The sequence below is a fragment of the Loxodonta africana genome, chromosome 15 (assembly GCF_030014295.1).
Source record: "Loxodonta africana isolate mLoxAfr1 chromosome 15, mLoxAfr1.hap2, whole genome shotgun sequence".
NCBI lineage: Eukaryota > Metazoa > Chordata > Mammalia > Proboscidea > Elephantidae > Loxodonta > Loxodonta africana.
In genome coordinates, this window is record NC_087356.1 from 15,558,646 (window position 1) to 15,576,958 (window position 18,313).

Below are 18,313 nucleotides of genomic sequence, written 5' to 3' on the forward strand. Positions count from 1 at the left end.
AACATGGTGGTGATGAACTTGAATTCTCTGTTACTAGTTATCTTCATTCTCATCTATTAAGTGGGAACACACATAGGAGCTCCTTCACTGTGGTTTTAAGAGGATAAATGAGTTAATGATACATGTAAAGTTTATAGAATATTGCCTGGCATGTAATAAGCGTTTAATATGTGCTGGCTATCCTTTTTTATGATTTGTTTAAAGTGCTTTTTTCCCCCATCTATATCATCAGGTGACCAGACCCTGTAGCTACAGCAAAAAATCCCACTTTGACTTTGAGGAGGAGGATGTAGACAAACTTGAAATTAGGTAAGTTAAGAAAATCAGTATTTTCTACTTGGCAATTTTAGTTTGAAGTCACCTTTCTTGTTTGTTTGTGTTTGCTTGTTTTTTAAAATGGGGGTTAAAATGGGGGGTGTATACTGAGGGACCGAATTGCTGGGCTAAGGGCTGTGGGGACCATGGCCTCAGGGAACATCTAGCTCAATTGGCATAACAGAGCTTATAAAGAAAATGTTCTACATTCTACTTTGGTGAGTAGCATCTGAGATCTTAAAAGCCTCTGAGCGGCCATCTAGGATACTCCACGGGTCTCACCCCTTCAGGAGCAAGGAAGAATGAAGAAAACTAAAGACACAAGGGAAAGATTAGTTCAAAGGACTAATGGCCTCCACCAGACTGAGTCCAGCACAACTAGGTGGTGCCCGGCTACCATCACTGACTGCTCTGACAGGGATCATAATAGAGGGCCCCGGAGAGAGCTGGAGAAAAATGTAGAACAAAATTTTAACTCAAAAGGAAAGACCAGACTTGCTGGCCTGACAAAGACTGGAGAAACCCTGAGAGTATGGCCCCCAGACACCCTTTCAGCTCAGTAATGAGGGTCACTTCTGAAGTTCACCCTTCAGCCAAAGATTGAATAGGACCATGGAACAAAACAGGACCAAGGGGGCACGCCAGCCCTGGGGCAGGGACTGGAAGGCAAGAGGGAACAGGAAAGCTGGTAATAGGCAGCCCAGGGTTGAGAAGGGAGAGTGGTGACATGTCATGTGTGTACTGTTTGATGAGAAACTAATTCTGTAAACCTTCATCTAAAGTTCAATGAAAAAAAAAGAGTGTATAGAAATGAATTTCAGCTTTCTTGGTAACTTTAACACTAGGATGTTAGCAGCTATAGTTGAAGTAAGAGTCTTTGGGCAGTGTGCTGAAAGGTATTTATGTACCAAATAGGCAGTTTTTTTGTTTTTTTATAGTTCACTTTGCAATATCTTCTCATGGTTGATCAAAAGATCTATGTTACTCAGTGTCTGTGAGATTCCATCCACCCGAAATGTTTGAGGTCCAGGGCTGGGTGGTGCAGCTCAGCTGGGTGAACCGTGGTCATCAGCTGCTTTTAGAATCTTCATTACAAAGCCCTCGGTTTTCGCTGTCTGTGCTTATCACCCTTAAAGATTGTAACTTAAAATGTTCACTAGCATCAAAGAATGCCCTCCTTGAGCACTGGGCTCTTTTAAAGAACTGTCTTCATGAGATCAAATTGACAACAGCAACTTGAAAGCTGAGAAAGGAAGCTTAGGGGGCAGTGAGTTTATGTTAATGGGGTAGGAACAATTTAGAAAAGAGGGGTGAGAAAGGTTGCCCCATTCTTACAGGCTTAAAGAATGCAGTCAATGTCAATGAACAATACAGGTAGAAACTGCTGAGTTGGTGCATGTTCTGTTGTGTGTATTTTCGACAAAAATAAAAACAAATTATTTTAAATAATTTTTACTAGCATTAATTTTAGAAAATATTCCAGGACTTCCTTCCTACCATCTTTGGCCGGTAGCTTCCAGCTCTCAGGTTCAGGAAATCCCCTGCGGGGCGGGCCTGCCAGCCTTTCCCCTGGACGGAGCAGAGGCAGGGCAGCTGGAGCCAGGAGTAGGTGGCATGAGGGTCTGCTACCACCCTGCTCCTAACTGAATGGGACGCACTTGCTTGAAGAATCACTGAGGCCTGCCCTGCTCCAGGCTAGACCGGTCTCCTACTCTCAGCTCCTGTCCTCATGGAAAATGCTTCTTGCAAAATGATCTTATCTGTGAATCCTATATTTATCTCCCCTTGTTCTGCTCAAACATGTTGTCATAGAAACCAAGTCTTTGTTAAACATTCACCTATGGCTGGTCTGCTCCCATAATCTTCTTTCATGGCATCCTAATACTTTCCAGAGGAAACGAAGGAGAATAAGACATCGTATGTGGTTTAGCAAAGGTATTTTGGATGCTTAAATTAAGAAGGCATGCTCTCATGTCCGAAATTCAGAAAGAACATCAAAAGAAACACAAGCAAATTGTGAGTCTTTGTTTCCAGAAAGTCTCCACAATGCCACTTACTTAAGAAACCAAAACTCAAAGCTGTCGAGTCGATTCCGACTCATAGCGACCCTATAGGACGGAGTAGACCTGCCCCATAGGGTTCCAAGGAGCGCCTGGCAGATTCAAACTGCCGACCTTTTGGTTAGCAGCCATAGCTCTTAACCACTACGCCACCAGGGTTTCCAACATTTACTTAGATTCTTATAAAAGGCGATCTTCCAGGAATGTCCATTTTATGGACCAAGTCAGTGTCCCTTCCTCTTTGTTAAAGTAAGCTGGATTCTTATTTGTTTTGTTTTTTTATTGCAGTCTCTGTTTTTTCTGTACCAACTTCCTGTACAAATGTTTCTGCATAATTCCTCCTATCTACTATGAAAAGGCACATATACAGATTTATTTGAAACTTCCTATACTGTGCAAAAACGCAAAAAAGGGGGGGGGCATAAAAATTACTCAAGTCATCTCTTTCCTGATCATCTCTTCCCTCCACACCTGGGTTCGATACCCCTGTCTGTAGTGTGCATTGACTTTTAGACACTAATTTTATTTAGGTTGTTTTAGGGAATATGAGTGGCAGTTCTATTGCTAGGGTCATACAAAGTGCCACTTGTGGGACTCTTCTCTCCTTCACCTGGCAGATACTGATGTTCCTGCAAGGAGCCAGCACCATCCAAGGTACAGAGGGTCTGCAACCCCGCTCCCATGAAGCTTACGTTGTAATCAGAGAGACAGAAAACAAGTAAATATGTAGTTTTCAGTAGTCATGAGGGTTAAGATGATCATATTTAGGCCAGGCGGTACAGTGGATAAGCTTTTGGCTGTTAACCAAAAGCTGGGCAGTTCAAATCCAGCAGCCACTCCTTGGAAACCCTATGGGGCAGTTCTGCTCAGTCCTATAGGGTCGCTATGAGTTGGAATCGACTCAACGACCACGAGTTTACTTTTTATTTTAAGACATGTTTATTTTTGGAAATTCTGTGGAGTGCAGTTCTATTCTGCAACACGTGGGGTCACCATGAGTCGGAATCAACTTCACAGCAAGAAGTGTGTTTTTTATTTGAGAATCTTATGAATTTTGCTCAGTTTGAGGTAGTTTAAAATCAGCTTGCATTTTAGGGTTAGGGCATCCTGAGGCATGTGAGGTTGAATTAGAAAGACCACGGAAGAGGTTGCTCTGGTGTCCCTGAAAAGAACCTGCACCAGCTTTCACGGCCTCTTGAGCAGTAACTAAGATGTGTGGAGAGGCTTCTGGGCCAGGCAGGGAAAGGCTGACCCTGACGGTGACAATGAAGGAAAGCAGGCTGAAGGCTGTGCTGAGATTGTACAGAATGTTTCCCTTCCCCCGACACTTCCTCTTCCCACCACAGGGTAGACAGAGGCGTTTTGTGTCCATATTTTCTCTCTTTCCATCAAGTCCTGAGGAAGTGCCGTTACCTCCTCCACGGACGTAACTTGCTTTGAGCCCAATTTTTAAATGTCTTCAGTTAGCTTAAATCTTCATTTCCAGTGCTTCAGAATACTGAGCAAGAGGCAAAGTAGCCCTAAATTTTGAGCTTCTTGAAAAGGTCCTGACTGGAGGACTGACTCCAGACAAAATGACAAGGACTTGTTTAAAAATTGTCTTTTGATACCAGCTGTTCCTCCGGCATGCCCCTTCTTCCTCTTTTTTCTTGCTGAGGAAAAGAAGCTTTTTTTTTTTTTTTTTAATTGGGCTTTGAATTAAAACATGAAGTCTTAGGGTTTTGTCTTTCTTTTTCCTTTAAGCATACAAACAAAAATGTTTCAAAATGTTTCTCTGACCAAAAAAAAAAAGGCCTGACAAGTTGTTTGTCATATTGCTAAATTGTCAATCAGGAGATTAAAAATTCTGTTTTGCTTATTCTAAAAATAATCTGTGGGATATTGATTCCCGGTTGTCGTCCTCCAGTGCCACCTTCACTGTCTTCCAAATGCTTATTTGTTTCTTTTTACGGCATTCTTTCTACCGCTGAATGTTGACCACTCTCCTTTTGGCTTGCGAGGATGGCAGAATGCACTGGCTACCGTTTTCTAGATTTTTTTTTCCCCTTCCACATTAATTTCCAGCAAAGCATGGTTAGAAATCTTTATGTTAGATTCTCAGCTCCATGTAGCGAATGGCTGGTTAAGTTGTCACTGTGCAGTTTAAAACCTGTTAACTTGTTAGCACCAGCTCATGTCATCAATCAGTCCAACAGGAAGATACAGTTACCACAGCCTCAAAATCTGAAGGAAACAGTGGAGAGTTCTACCTGACAAAAAAAGACTAGTGAGTGATCCCTCCCATCTCAGAAGTTACCAGACTGTTCAGAAGGATGGGCGTGGACACTTCATAAAGAATGTGACATAAATAGTGCTGTGGTTTGGCAGCTGTTTGTGACCCAGCTACTCTCTTTCCCCCTTTCTTTCCTCTGTGTGGAGCGTTTTGGCTTTTTTTCTTTTTTTTTTTTTAATGATTCACACTGGTTAGTAGTATGTGATTGGTGGATGTTAAGGTTCTAAGTTCAGGTAGAGAAGGAGGGTTCAAATGCACCTATTTTTTCCCCCCGGACATGCCTTCATGTGATGAAAAGTAGTGAGCATCCTGTTTTTAAATTGGTCAGGTTGGCCAAGTCCTGGCATTTTCATACCTTTTCGTATAGCGTTATTTTCTACTGGCAGTCTCATCCACTGAGAGTAATTAGACTGAGGAGAATTAGACTAGATTCATTCATGCACGCAGCTTTTATCAAGGCCCTGCAGATTAAAAGTCATCATGCTCAGTGCTTGGGCCAGAGAGCTAAGAGGCACAGCTCTACACAGCACTCCTGTTTGTGAGATTAGTGTACCTATGAAGCTTTCCCACCTTGAGGAGAAGTAGATTGCTTCCTCCCTGAGCCTCTTCTTGGGATAGTGGAGCCTACAGACATTGCTGAAGTGAAGATGTGACAGTAGGTACCCAAATACCGAATAGCTAACCTCCAGTGTCAAAGAGTGGCAGGAAGAGGCTGAGTCCCCGGAGACCATCCTGTTCACCACATACCAGCCGGATGGGCTCTGCTCCCATCCCTTCCTTTCTTTTCATTTTGCAACCTGGGAAAATGCAAGTCTGTATTCCGAAGTCATAATCCTGGTTTGAACTTATATTTTGAACTTAGTTTAGATCTTCATTAAGACTGGCTTTGTCAGGACAGTAGGTTGATCATGTTCCAAGCCCCTCTCGGGGAAAATAGAAGAAAAACTGTTAATAATCTCTGTTCCACCCTAGGTTGTCCTTCTTTAGGTAAAACTTGTGTTATCATGTGTTGTTTTTCAGAGTTGACCTCTGGAATGCCAGTAACTTGAAATTTGGAGATGAGTTTCTGGGAGAACTAAGGATCCCACTGAAAGTGCTCCGGCAGTCCAGCTCCTACGAGGCATGGTAACGTAACAGCAGGCCCAGTCACACGTCAGCCAGCTGCTGCCTCTTCTCTAGGGACAGAGCTGAGAAATCAAAAGAAAGCAAAAAAGGCCTCCAACATGAAGTGGCACAGAATTTATGTTCTCAGCCCTTTAGCTTCTCACTGAGCACCCATCTCCTCTTTGCACGTGATTCGAACAGCTCTGGCTTGGTGATCTAGCTTCTACTTTTGTAGCAGGTGAGGCACAGGTGGTGCAATTACAGGTGATGGCCAAGAACCTTAAATCAAAGAAAGGAGGAAAGGAAGGATAAAACACAGGCCTTAAAACTTTGGGAACAGCCTTTTAGGGCTGGTTATTGGGGATGAGACAAACAGCTGAAAGACTTCATTGGACCATCAGAACATCAGCGTATCCAACCTCCGTACAATGACGGATGTTCTTGACCTTTGCCCCATGTCATCTACTAAAGGTGAAGCCATCGGAAGGTGACTCCTCATCTTCTGAGGAGGGTGCGGAAGGGTGCCGTGTGTTTCATCTCCATTTAAAACCATGCATCTAAAATGTGGACGCGTTTCAGTTCTGCGTCATAACTCATTTCAGTATCCCACGTGGCTACAATTTTGCTACTTTCCTGAACCTTTATGTCTTGTTTTCTCTAGGGCACTTTGTATTTTGGCATGAGGGATATCCCTTTATTTTCTTTCATGATCGGTTTATAAATCAAACTGCATCACAATAAATATCAGTGGGAAGTCTTAAATATTTTTGCCCCTGGTCACTGGTTTTCTTCATTTCCTTTAGCAAGTAGGTACACGATTCAGGAAGAAAATGTGAACTGTATCTTGTTGCGTTATACATCAGCAACCGTAGACATCAAAACAATTACACATTTTGTGAAACTTTTTGCACTGTGCTTGATAGCAGAGTTTTCTATCAATAGGATATCATGGGATGTGTGTACCTTTTAATTCCTAGAGCCATGGGCAGCTGGACCAGAACCATATAATTAGATTTCAGCTTCTTGTTGGGAGGCTTAAGCAAACTCCCAGCCATAGTAACCAAGGATATGATGTTTGCCTTGTGGTCCACTGAAAACCTCACCAAATACCCCATGGTGGTGAAGTGCCTTAGAGACAAGATCTACCTGTGTAATATCTTTAAACTACATAAACCCAATAAACTACATAGCCAGCAAAATTAGAGCAAGTATGGTTCCTGGATGGACCATACAGGGTAGAATAGAAAAGAGTTGCAAAGGGAGAAAACAGCACTGCACATAATGGTCCAGCTGGCCCCACCCACACACACTCGCCATTCACTCTAACATTGAAAGCTGGGCTACACTTTCATTAAAATAATCATCATTTTGCTCTGTGTACTGCTAGCCCATTGTCAAGTTTCAATCTTTACAGGTAAATCATTTAACTGCAAAGTTGACCCTAACTACTTATGTGTATATTCAAGCCAACATATGTGCTCAGACACTTTTTCACTTCCAATTCCTTCTCCTTCTCATTCCTTCCACCTTTTCCCATTTTCTCCCTTAACTTCTAAGTGTGTGGCTTTTTATAAGCAGCCTCATAGTAAGCCTCCTAGGGTGGGAAGCATCCTCCCAAGCTGCACTGGAGCCCCCCAGACACTGCAAGGCGGACCACCTGCAGAATCACCCTCATGCCCCCACCTGTCGCCCGATTCAGACCTCAACACCCAAAGAGCTGTTTGAGGGGATGACCAGCTGCTGCGCAGGGCACTTTAAAGATGCCGCTGCCTCAAACTGGCTTTTCTCTGTGTGTGTTTTCCAGGTATTTCCTTCAACCCCGGGATAACGGCAGTAAGAGCCTGAAACCGGGTGATCTGGGGTCCTTAAGGTTGAACGTGGTTTACACGGAGGACCACGTTTTCTCCTCAGACTATTACAGGCCTCTCCGGGACCTCCTGCTAAAGTCTGCAGATGTGGAGGTAATTTGCTCTGTTTGCCTTTTTGGTTTACCTACCCATGACCTTCGTAAAACCATCACAAACATTTCTCAGGGTCAGGGAGGGAGTTGCCCTGGCAGACCTGGCCTCAACCACCTCAGCTACTTCCTCTGCTGATTTGTGACTTTCATCAGCAGCCTCAGGTCTCCTCCAGGTTGTTTTTGTGCCCTCCCTGCCGAGAAAGATCTTTATCTCCTTTTGCTGGCTGCAAGGGGGTACACACCCAACTCTGCTGCAGTTAGAGCCCTTCGTGGAGAAGCCACAGGCAGGGTGTAGGACTTCCTAGTTTTTACTTCTGACTCTCAACGAAATGCCTTTGGTTTCCTTTGCTCACAGACCTTCATTCTGTTTGCATTTTGGAGATTCAGGGGGGGAGGAGCAGAACTTGTGGGTTTTCTCTTCTGTAGTTGACCCCACAAGGAAACAGCCCAAATTTGCGAATTGGAGATTTTAATGTGATTTTTCGTGAGATGCATGTTCTCTGTCTCAGTAAAAAGCTGTAGTTATCATGGCTAGAAATGATAGCACATAAACGGCAAAGGGAGAACACAGAAAGGGAAAAAACCAATTTGCAGTTCTTTCTTTGGAAGCCTTGTAGCACTAAAAACATGTTAACGGTGTGAGGACGGTTTCTTTCTGGAGGACTTGGTTTTTAGATTGCTGCCCCCTAGTGGTTGAAAAATACCGACGCAGAAGGGAAAGTGGAAACGTTCAGTGTCGCTCCAAGGCACAGGCGTTGGAAGCCTGCCCTGCCTAGATCTCAGACAGTCACTAAGTTGGTTGAATGTTTGCCCTCCAAAAGTCCATGTTGTCTCTTTGTCCAGCCTGTGTCTGCATCTGCGGCCCATATTTTGGGCGAAGTTTGTAGAGAAAAGCAGGAGGCAGCGATCCCACTGGTGCGACTCTTCCTACACTATGGCAAGATTGTGCCGTTCATCAGCGCCATTGCAAATGCCGAAGTGAAAAGGACTCAGTGAGTACCCAGCGCGGGCCCTGCTTCCTGGCCCCCAGTCTTTTCCCTGCCTTCCCGCCCCCTGAAGGAATGTCAAGTCCTTCTCTGCAGGCAAGCCTACACATGATTCTGGGAAATCTAAGTTACTGCGGAGTCCCTGGATGGTGCGAACAGTTAATACACTTAGCTGCTAACCAAGAGGCTGGCAGTTCAAGACCATCCAGAGGTACCTCAGAAGACAGGCCTGAAGATCTACTTCTAAAAAACCAGCCATTGAAAAACCCGTGGAGCACAGTTCTACTCTGATACACAGGGGGTAGTCATGAGTCAGAATTGACTCGATAGCGACTGGTTTACTGGTTTAAAGTTACTCCCACCCATAGGTGAGAAACTAAGGCTGTAGAAGGTTTGGGTAATTGGGTAGCAATAGGAGTCACCATCAAAAAATACTTTGAAGTGCTGGGTATTCAGGAAACTTAAGTATAAGCAGGCCTCCCAAGATAATAATCTAAATTCAGAGGCATGCTTACTGATTTTTAAAAAACTCACCTTTTCTTTAGGAAATCTCAAAGGAAGTGTGCAAAGAATTGGGGTGAACATACGCACTGGTTGCTTTAGAGAAAGCGTGCAGTTCTTCATGGCCTTTTCCAGGTTGCTTTGAGGTCCCTTTGTGTTTAAATTTTAAGAGCTCTATGTAAATGGAGTCAAACCAAAACCATTCTCATTGCCGTCGAGTGGATTCTGACTCATAGCAACCTATAGGACAGAGTAGAACTGCCCTATAGGGTTTCCAAGGAATGGCTGGTTTATTTGAACTGCTGACCTTTTGGTTAGCAGCCAAGCTCTCTAACCACTTCACCACCAGGACTCCAAATGGAGTCAATGGCTGCAAATTGGTAGACCTGCATCCTCTCAAGACTGGCATGACCTCGCCCACTGAGGGAGCTGCTCCCTGGCCACCCTCAGGGAAGGGGATGGCACTTGTTGATTGAGACAGATCCAGAATGTGCCCACGAGTTATGCGAGGTAAAGAACAGTCTGTTTTATTTGCTTCTCTGCCAGACTTTATCCTGATGAGAGCTGTTGGTGCTTAGAATCATTCATTGATTCTAAACTTCACCAAGAGAGAAGGTGATGATAGCTTGGCAAAGATCAATCCAGTGTATTACCCTCTGAGTTGAAAAGCTCCTGTGGTTGTTTACACAGGAGAGACTCAGAGGGAGGGGTTTCAGAGTACCTAGCCTGGACTTCAGAAAAAGGCCAAACCTGTTGCTGCCGAGTCAGTTCCGCCTCATGGCCACCCCATTTGTTACAGAGTGGAACTGCTCCATAGGGTTTTCTTGCTTGTAATCTTTACGAAAGCAGATCACCAGGTCTTTGTTCCATGGCACCACTGGGTGGTTCCGATCTGCCAACCTTTAGATTAGTAAAAAAAAAAAAAAAAAAACAAATCAAACCCATTGCCATTGAGTTGATTCTGACTCATAGCAACCCTATAGGACAGAGTAGAATAGGACAGAGTAGAACTGCCCATAGGGTTTCCAAGGAGTGCCTGGTGGATTAGAACTGCCAACCTTTTGGTTGAAGCCCTAGCTCTTAACCGCTGCACCACCAGGGTTTCCTTTAGGTCAGTGGTCAAGCACAACCACTTGGTCTTCTCTACCTCATGAAAAATCTGAAGACAGACTCCTGGAGGTGGCCTTATTTCTGCATCAGATGGAGGGACATTCCAGAACAGGCTGTGCTTCCTTAATATGCATTGGTATCACGTGGAGACAAACATCATCCCCAAAATTGTTTTCCAGAGACCCAAATACCATTTTCCGAGGAAACTCTTTGACTTCCAAGTGCATTGATGAGACGATGAAGCTGGCAGGGATGCACTATCTCCAGGTCACCCTGAAGCCCATTATAGAGGAGGTGAGTCACCCCTGCGGGCCTCAGCTGCCGGGGCCCTGCTACTTCAGTGTTATTGCAGTGGGGGAAGGACTTCCCTGGGAACTGACGTTTTTATTGCGGATGATAACACACGTACAGAAAAGGGCATAAATAGAGATGTTCAGTGTAGCCAAGAGCTGTTAGTATCAGCTCTGTTTTTAGCTTCGCCACAGGGACGTCAGCTTACTAGTTTTGTAGGGAAGTTTCACCATGTATTCCGTAATCTTCCACATTTTCTTGAATTAAATAATAAATAAATAAATCTGTCACCCAGCTAAAGATAGAAGGATGTCAAGGAAAGGATGGTTCTTCGTGAGGCAGCGCTTTCCCCACATCCCTCTGGCTCTCCCTGAATTTCTGAAACGGCGTAGTTTTGTCTAGAGCTCTGTTGCAGCTATGTGATGTAGCTTTTCATAATCTCTCTCGTACAGTGTGATTGGTCTCTTTCCAGGGTAGTAACTGATTGACACGTTTAAACCACACGTTTCCTTTCCAAGTGACTCAGCGCTTTCTTACCTAACCTGTTAAATGCGATACCTTGTCAGGCAGCATTTTCCCAAGAACAGTTTCATAAAAAATAGGCTCTTTTGCAAATGAGAGAGAATTTAAAATAGCATTCCGGTTGGACCTGTGGTCAAAATCGTTTTAGCATTTTGAAGTAAAAATGTTATTAAAGTTTTATGAAACTTAATGCCACTTAAACTGATGCAACATGGGCCTTCAAAAATGTTCTACTTACCTAATACCGACTCAGGACCCTGCACCTCACCAGTTATTTGTGTACATTATTTCATTGACTCCCTCCAGAGACCCTGTGTATTTTCTCCCTTGCAGCTGATGCAGCCAGGGCAGGAGGGCTCAGTCACGTAGCCCACGGAGTGTTGGGCCTGAGTTTGAACCAGCCTGCCTGCCAGCCCGCACTAGTCTCCCCAGAGCCTTGCTCCAGTGCCAGCTGCCAGGGCCGCAGAATTCACCACTTCGAGCTGTCTGAATAAGACTCACGATCCCCGTCTCAGTGACACCTGACATCCCTACCCTCCACTCCCACCTTGGCTTCTGGAACCTGCTTTGTATACTCATTGTTTTAAATGTCCTTTCCAGATATGCCAAAGCCACAAATCTTGTGAAATTGACCCTGTAAAATTAAAAGATGGCGAAAACCTTGAAAACAACATGGTAAGAAGTTCTTGTGTTTTGTTCATACACCCATTTTCCAAGCCAGCCACCTGTGTTTGAGGTTTTTCGGTGTTGTGGCTATGTAGGCACTGTCTGTTGGATTGGAGGTTCCGGGGTGGAGTAGGGAAGGAGACCAAGGTGCGCTTGGCACAGAGGCTGACAGCTGGAGTCTGAAATGGAAGGGTCTGCATGCGCTGTCCCTATTGAGCTTTGAGTTTCGTTCGTTGTGATTCAGCTCCTGTAAAATCGTCAGTCCCAGACTGACGCCATTTACCATCAGCCCTCATTGCTCTCCATTTCTTTCCTGCTAACTAACTTCGCCTCCGAGGACTGCCTCACTCAGCTCAGCTCCCAAGTGGGCTCCTTTTGTTCTCCTGCTCTTTTTCTCATCTCTTGGAATAAGCCAGAAGCATTTATTCGCCTGCCCTTTTTCTTCCACCTCAACAAACAGAAGAACCCCAAACTTGAGCCCCTCATGTTGCTCCTGGCAGCAATGATCTTTAAAAAAAAAAAAAAAAAAAAACAAGCAAAGCTCCCTGGTTTTGACATGTCATCTGAAACTTTTCATCTTTTTCTATAATTTCTTCAGGCCAGGTCAAACTAAGTTGTAATTATACCTTTAAATAACAGAGGCAAAGGCCCTGCTTTCAGGGAATTATATTCTAGTGAATTTTAATTCTATACTCAGTTAATGATATCAGGGCAGAGAAGAAAGATACAGTGTGTTTTTTTCCTCCATATTCCCCAGAACTCCAATGTGTAATTACTTTTATCACCACACAATAGTATAATTTTCAGTACGTATTTTAAGAAGGAGTTGGATTTTTTTTAATGTACTGAGAAGTATCCCTTTTATACAGAAGAATGTATAAAGCCTATACAGTTTAAGGAGTCGTCCCTGGGTGGTGCAGACGGTTAAGCACTCGGCCAAATGCACCTCGGAAGAAAGGCGTGGTGGTTGACTTCTGAGAAATCAGCCATTGAGAATCCTATAGAGCACAGCTCTGCCCTGACACATGGGATCGCCATGAGTTGGAGCCAACTCCACGGCAGCAGTTTAAAGATGAATAAAATGAATTTGGGGAGGGGGAATGTGATGAGGAAGGAGAAGCATTTCAGGCAGAGGGGAAGCATGGCCAAGGGCATGGCGGAAAGAAACAACACGCTGTGTGTCCCAGAAGTATAAAGCAGGGTGTGGAAGGGGAGGAGCTGGGCCTTAAAGGGCCCTGTGGAAAAAAACCCAAAAACCAAACCCACTGCCGTCGAATCGATTCCAACTCATAGTGGCCCTATAGGACAGAGTAGAACTGCCCCATAGAGTTTCCAAGGAGTGCCTGGTGGATTTGAACTGCTGACCTTTTGGTTAGCAGCCGTAGCTCTTAACCACTGCACCACTGGGGTTTCCCAAAGGGCCTTATGAGAGAATGAGAAATTCAGGCTTTTATCCCAAAGGTGAAGAGAAGGAGGAAGCCCCTAGAGGATCCTATGGTGGGACAGTGATGTGATCGAACTTCCCCTGAGGAAACTCCCTCTGGCAGCTGCATGGGGATAATGTGGACAGGGAGGTGAGTCTGGAGGCCAGGGGACAACTAGGCGATGGCTGATCAGGGAGCCCAGCCCAGTGAGACCCAGGCAGGTCAGGTGGGAGCAGTTGAAGTCCTCATCTATTTCTTCCTCCCTCCACCTCCCTCCCTTTCCATTGTGCTAGCTTCCCTTCTCTTTCCTCCACCCCCCCATCCTCCTGTCCCTCCACCCCTCATCCTCCTGTCCTTCCACCCCCCATCCTCCTGTCCCTCCACCCCTCATCCTCCTGTCCTTCCACCCCCCATCCTCCGGTCCCTCCACCCCTCATCCTCCTGTCCTTCCACCCCCCATCCTCTTATCCCTCCACCCCCCATCCTCCTGTCCTCTATACCCCCCATCCTCCTGTCCCTCCACCCCCATCCTCCTGTCCCTCTACCCCCCCATCCTCCTGTCCCTCCATCCACTCCTCCCTCCACCCACCCACCCAGCCAGCCAGCCAGCCAGCCGGTTATCCATCCATCCAATGTTTGCTATGCACCTAGTATGTGCCGGTCACTGTTTGTGAGCTGGGGATACAGCAGTGAACAAGAGACAACAATCTCCTTCCATTCTAATGGAGTAGACTACAGACAGTTGTGTGGTGCATTAGAGCATTAGAGACTGATCAGAGCTGTGCAGAGAGGTAAAACGGTAAGGGCCTCAGGTGGCCAGGAAAGGCCTGCTGAGAAAGTGACATTTGAGCAAAGTGGCTTCCATGGAAGAGGCCAGCTGGGCTTGAGGCTGTCTCTTCAGCGTGGAACCCTAGCCCTGTTGGGGGCCCTGGTGTGGAATCAGGACACTGGCCTGGTCCTCCCCACTGCAGCTGTCCATGGCCTCAAACACAGTTGTGATGCTCGATGCGTGTCAGCGTGGGGCAGCCGTCGGGGAGGGTACAAATCCAGACGGGAACCCTCTGCCTTCCAGCATAGGTCGATGCCAGTGCACCGGGTGGGCCTGTTTGATGTGTTTTCAACGTTGCAGGAAAACCTGAGGCAGTACGTGGACCGCATCTTTAATGTGATCACCAAGTCTGGGGTGAGCTGCCCAACCGTCATGTGCGATATTTTCTTCTCCCTGAGGGAGTCGGCTGCCAAGCGCTTCCAAGGTGAGTCGCTCTTCTGCAGAATACACTTACAGCAGCTAAAAATAGCCACAGCCCCTCACTGAGTGATTATCTCCCCACCTGCCACGTGTCTGACAGTCCTTGGACAGGCTTAAAAACAAAACCACACAAGAAAGGACGCTTCAGATTTGCACTGGCAGCATCGAATAAAAACAGCTTTAACCCGCAGCCTGCTGCCCAGAAGGCAGGGAGGGATCTCGAAGCAGTGGGCAGATGTCAGAGCAGGAGAGGACCAGCCAGCCGTGCCTCTACATATATGTTCCTGGTGGACACTTGCATTTTGCTGGGAAGTCGTTATCCTCTCAGCTAATGTTTCCGAACTCCTCTTTCCTGTTTTCTTCTTGTGGGTGAGCTGTCCCAATGCCAGGGCCTCCCAGCCACCTAAGGAGGCATTGTTGGCAGAGCTTTTGTCCTGGTGGTGGTTGTTTAGAGTCCTCAAAAAGGTCAGCAGTTCGAATCCACCAGCTGCTCCTTGGAAAGCTTATGGGGTAGTTTTACTCTGTTTTATGGGGTTGCTATGAGTTGGAATCGACGGTAACGGTTTTAGGTTTTTGTTTTTTTTTTTTTTCCGGTTGGGGTGTTGCAAACGGTTTATGCGCTTGGCTGCTGACCAAAAGTTTGGAGGTTCATGTTCACCCAGAGGTGCCTTGGAAGAAAGGCCTGGCAATCTACTTCGAAAAAATCAGCCATTGGAAACCCATTGGAGCACAGTTCTGTTCTGACACACATGGGGTCACCGTGAATCAGAGTCGACTGAACAGCAACTGATAAACTGGTGGTGTTGAGGAACAGAACGTTAGAACCGTTCCTGGGTTCTGGTCTCTCCAGTTCAGAGAAGCTGTTCCTTCCCTGAATTTTCTCAGCAGTTTTTTCTTACAGTCAATTGGGAGGCATTGCTTAGTACTGCATACACAGAAAGCTTTCTCACCTTCGTTAAAGAGAAAAAAACTGGAAGAGAGTAGTGGAAGCCTTTGCGGAATTGGGAGATGAGGGATATCCGAGAGATCTGAGCATCATTTTTTAGAACGCCTGCTTTTTAGTTGTGCTGGATTCTACAGTGTGTCACTGTAAAAATGGGGTGGCAGGGGCATTGTCTGACCTACTCTAACTTCACATGAAAAGAGGGAAGGAGAATCAAGATCAGCAGCCCAAGGCTGATTCCTGTAAGTGGGAGTCAGACGTGGCTGCTCTCTCTGCTGTCTTTACCAATTTTGACGCCAACCGTCCCTCCCACGGCACTCTCTACCGTCCCCCCACGGCACTCTCTACCGTCCCCCCACGGCACTCTCTGCCGTCCCCCCCACGGCACTCTCTGCTTCTCTGCTGCGTTTGATAATTCATTGCAACGGCCACACAAAACTCACAGACAACACTCACGATTATATGGTTTCTTAGGGAAATAACAGGTTACAATTAGATTCAGGAATGCTAAGGATACAATTCTTCCTTCCATCAGGACAGACTCTTTTTGTTTGTGCCCGCAGGCACGCCTCTCTTTGGCCTCTTGGCCTTTTAGCTCTGCTGATACGTGCCCTAAGGCACCCCACACCACCAGGAAGCCTCAGCCCAAAAGCGCTCAGCTCTAGCTCTCTGAGTGGACAAACCTAGTTCTACCGAGTGTCTGGAGGCACCCTATTCCTTCAGCGAACCTCTCACCCAGAGGCACTCAGCTTTCTCACTCCATGGGCCAGGAAGCTCGTCTCCTGCCAGTCTCTCTTGTCAGTCTCTCCTCTGGTCTCTCCTGCTACTGCTTCTCTGCCACCTCTTCTTGCCATCTTCAGTGTTATAACTCTCTCTTGGTCTCCTGGTTCTAGGAGTTTCTCAGCACAGGGATCCTAGGTCCGAAAGACGTGTTCCACTCTTGGCTCTTCTTCCTTGGTGGTGGTGAAATCTTCTCTTCCCTGCCTCTGTGATGGCTCATTTTAAGCCTAGCACGATGGTAAAACTTACCAGTCCCCTTGGTGGGCCGTGATTACCTTATTTGTACAATCCCACCCAGTTACTTGGTTGGGAGTTACAATACCATGGAGAGAAAGCCACACAAAGGCTATCACCTAAGCCACCCTACACAGAGTCCCCTGTTTTTGCTTTAGCTGTAGAACAGTGTTCATATTAACTCTAATGGCTTGGAGCATGGTGCACAGTTGTAGGGACTTTGAGAGGCCAGGTTCTTAGAAGCCACCATTCATAGAAAGGCTTAGAGAGGGAGAGCAGCACCTGGCACACCTTACCTTCCTCCCTTAGCCAAATGGGCACCATTTGCCAATTCCATTCTATTCTTCCACGAATTGGACTGAGGTATATCTTGCCTACCTTGCAGAACCTACATGAAAATGTTGGCTGCAAAATCTTCCAGAGCAATCCCTGTGGCCCAGACTCATCACTGTCCAGACGGAATAATGGTGGTCTTAGAAGCCCTGGGCCTTTTTGTCCACACCTGGCTGGATACATGAGCTTTCTGCCTCCCTTCCATAGAGCTGAGGGTGCCTGGACTTCTACATGCAGAGGCTGTCACAGGCTTGCTTGTTGAGAAGCAGGGGCTCTTTACATCACGAAGGCAGCACTTAGTGTTCTCGGAAAGGCAATTACCAGGTGCCTCCAAGCGTGGCTTCAATCCTCTTTGGAATAAGATGGGGATGTTGTTGTTGTCGTTAGGTGCCATCGAGTTGGTTCCGACTCATAGCGACCCTGTGCACAACAGAACAAAACACTGCCTGGTCCTGCGCCATCTTCACAATTGTTGTTATGCTTGAGCTCATTGCTGCAGTCACTGTGTCAATCCACCTTGTTGAGGGTCTTCCTCTTTTCCGCTGACCCTGTACTCTGCCAAGCATGATGTCCTTCTCCAGGGACTGATCCCTCCTGACAACATGTCCAAAGTATGTAAGAAGCAGTCTTGCCATCCTTGCTTCTAAGGAGCATTCTAGTTGTACTTCTTCTAAGACAGATGTGTTCGTTCTTTTGGCAGTCCATGGTATATTCAATATCCTTTGCCAACACCACAATTCAAAGGACTCAACTCTTCTTCGGTCTTCCCTATTCATTCTGCAGCTTTCACACGCATAGGATGTGATTGAAAATACCATGGCTTGGGTCAGGCGCACCTTAGTCTTCAGGGTGACATCTTTGCTCTTCAACACTTTGAAGAGGTCCTTTGCAGCAGATTTGGCCAATGCAATGTGTCTTTTGATTTCTTGACTGCTGCTTCCATAGCTGTTTGTGGATCCAAGTAAAATGAAATCCTTGACAACTTCAATCTTTTCTCCATTTATCATGATGTTGCTTATTGGTCCAGTTGTGAGGATTTTTGTTTTCTTTATGTTGAGGTGTCATCCATACTGAAGACTGTGGTCTTTGATCTTCATTAGTAAGTGCTTCAGGTCCTCTTCACTTTCAGCAAGTAAGGTTGTGTCATCTGCAGAATGCAGGTTGTTAATGAGTCTTCCTCCAATCTTGATGCCCCGTTCTTCTTCATATAGTCCAGCTTCTCGTATCATTTGTTCAGCATACCATATTTATCCCTATTCCCAAGAAAGGTGATCCAACTGAATGTGGAAATTATAGAACAATATCATTAATATCACACGCAAGCAAAATTCTGCTGAAGATCATTCAAAAACGGCTGCAGCAGTATATAGACAGGGAACTGCCAGAAATTCAGGCTGGTTTCAGAAGAGACGTGGAACCAGGGATACCACTGCCGATGTCAGATGGACCTGGCTGAAAGCAGAGAATACCAGAAGGATGTTTACCTGTGTTTTACTGATTATGCAAAGGCATTTGGCTGTGTGGAATCTAACAAACTATGGATAACATTGCAAAGAATGGGAA

At 45.9% G+C, this 18,313-nt stretch overlaps 1 protein-coding gene across 6 annotated transcripts in view; it reads left to right on the forward strand.

The window, feature by feature from the left end:
- RASA3 (RAS p21 protein activator 3) overlaps positions 1-18,313 on the forward strand; it is a 268,967-nt gene that overhangs the window by 211,039 nt on the left and 39,615 nt on the right. For all 6 annotated transcript variants that reach the window (XM_064268615.1, XM_064268616.1, XM_010593593.3 and 3 more), the window contains 7 exons: positions 233-309; positions 5,668-5,772; positions 7,556-7,712; positions 8,555-8,703; positions 10,488-10,602; positions 11,722-11,796; positions 14,341-14,464. In XM_064268615.1, the coding sequence (XP_064124685.1) occupies positions 233-309; positions 5,668-5,772; positions 7,556-7,712; positions 8,555-8,703; positions 10,488-10,602; positions 11,722-11,796; positions 14,341-14,464 (802 nt within the window). The remainder of the gene's footprint in view (positions 1-232; positions 310-5,667; positions 5,773-7,555; positions 7,713-8,554; positions 8,704-10,487; positions 10,603-11,721; positions 11,797-14,340; positions 14,465-18,313) is intronic.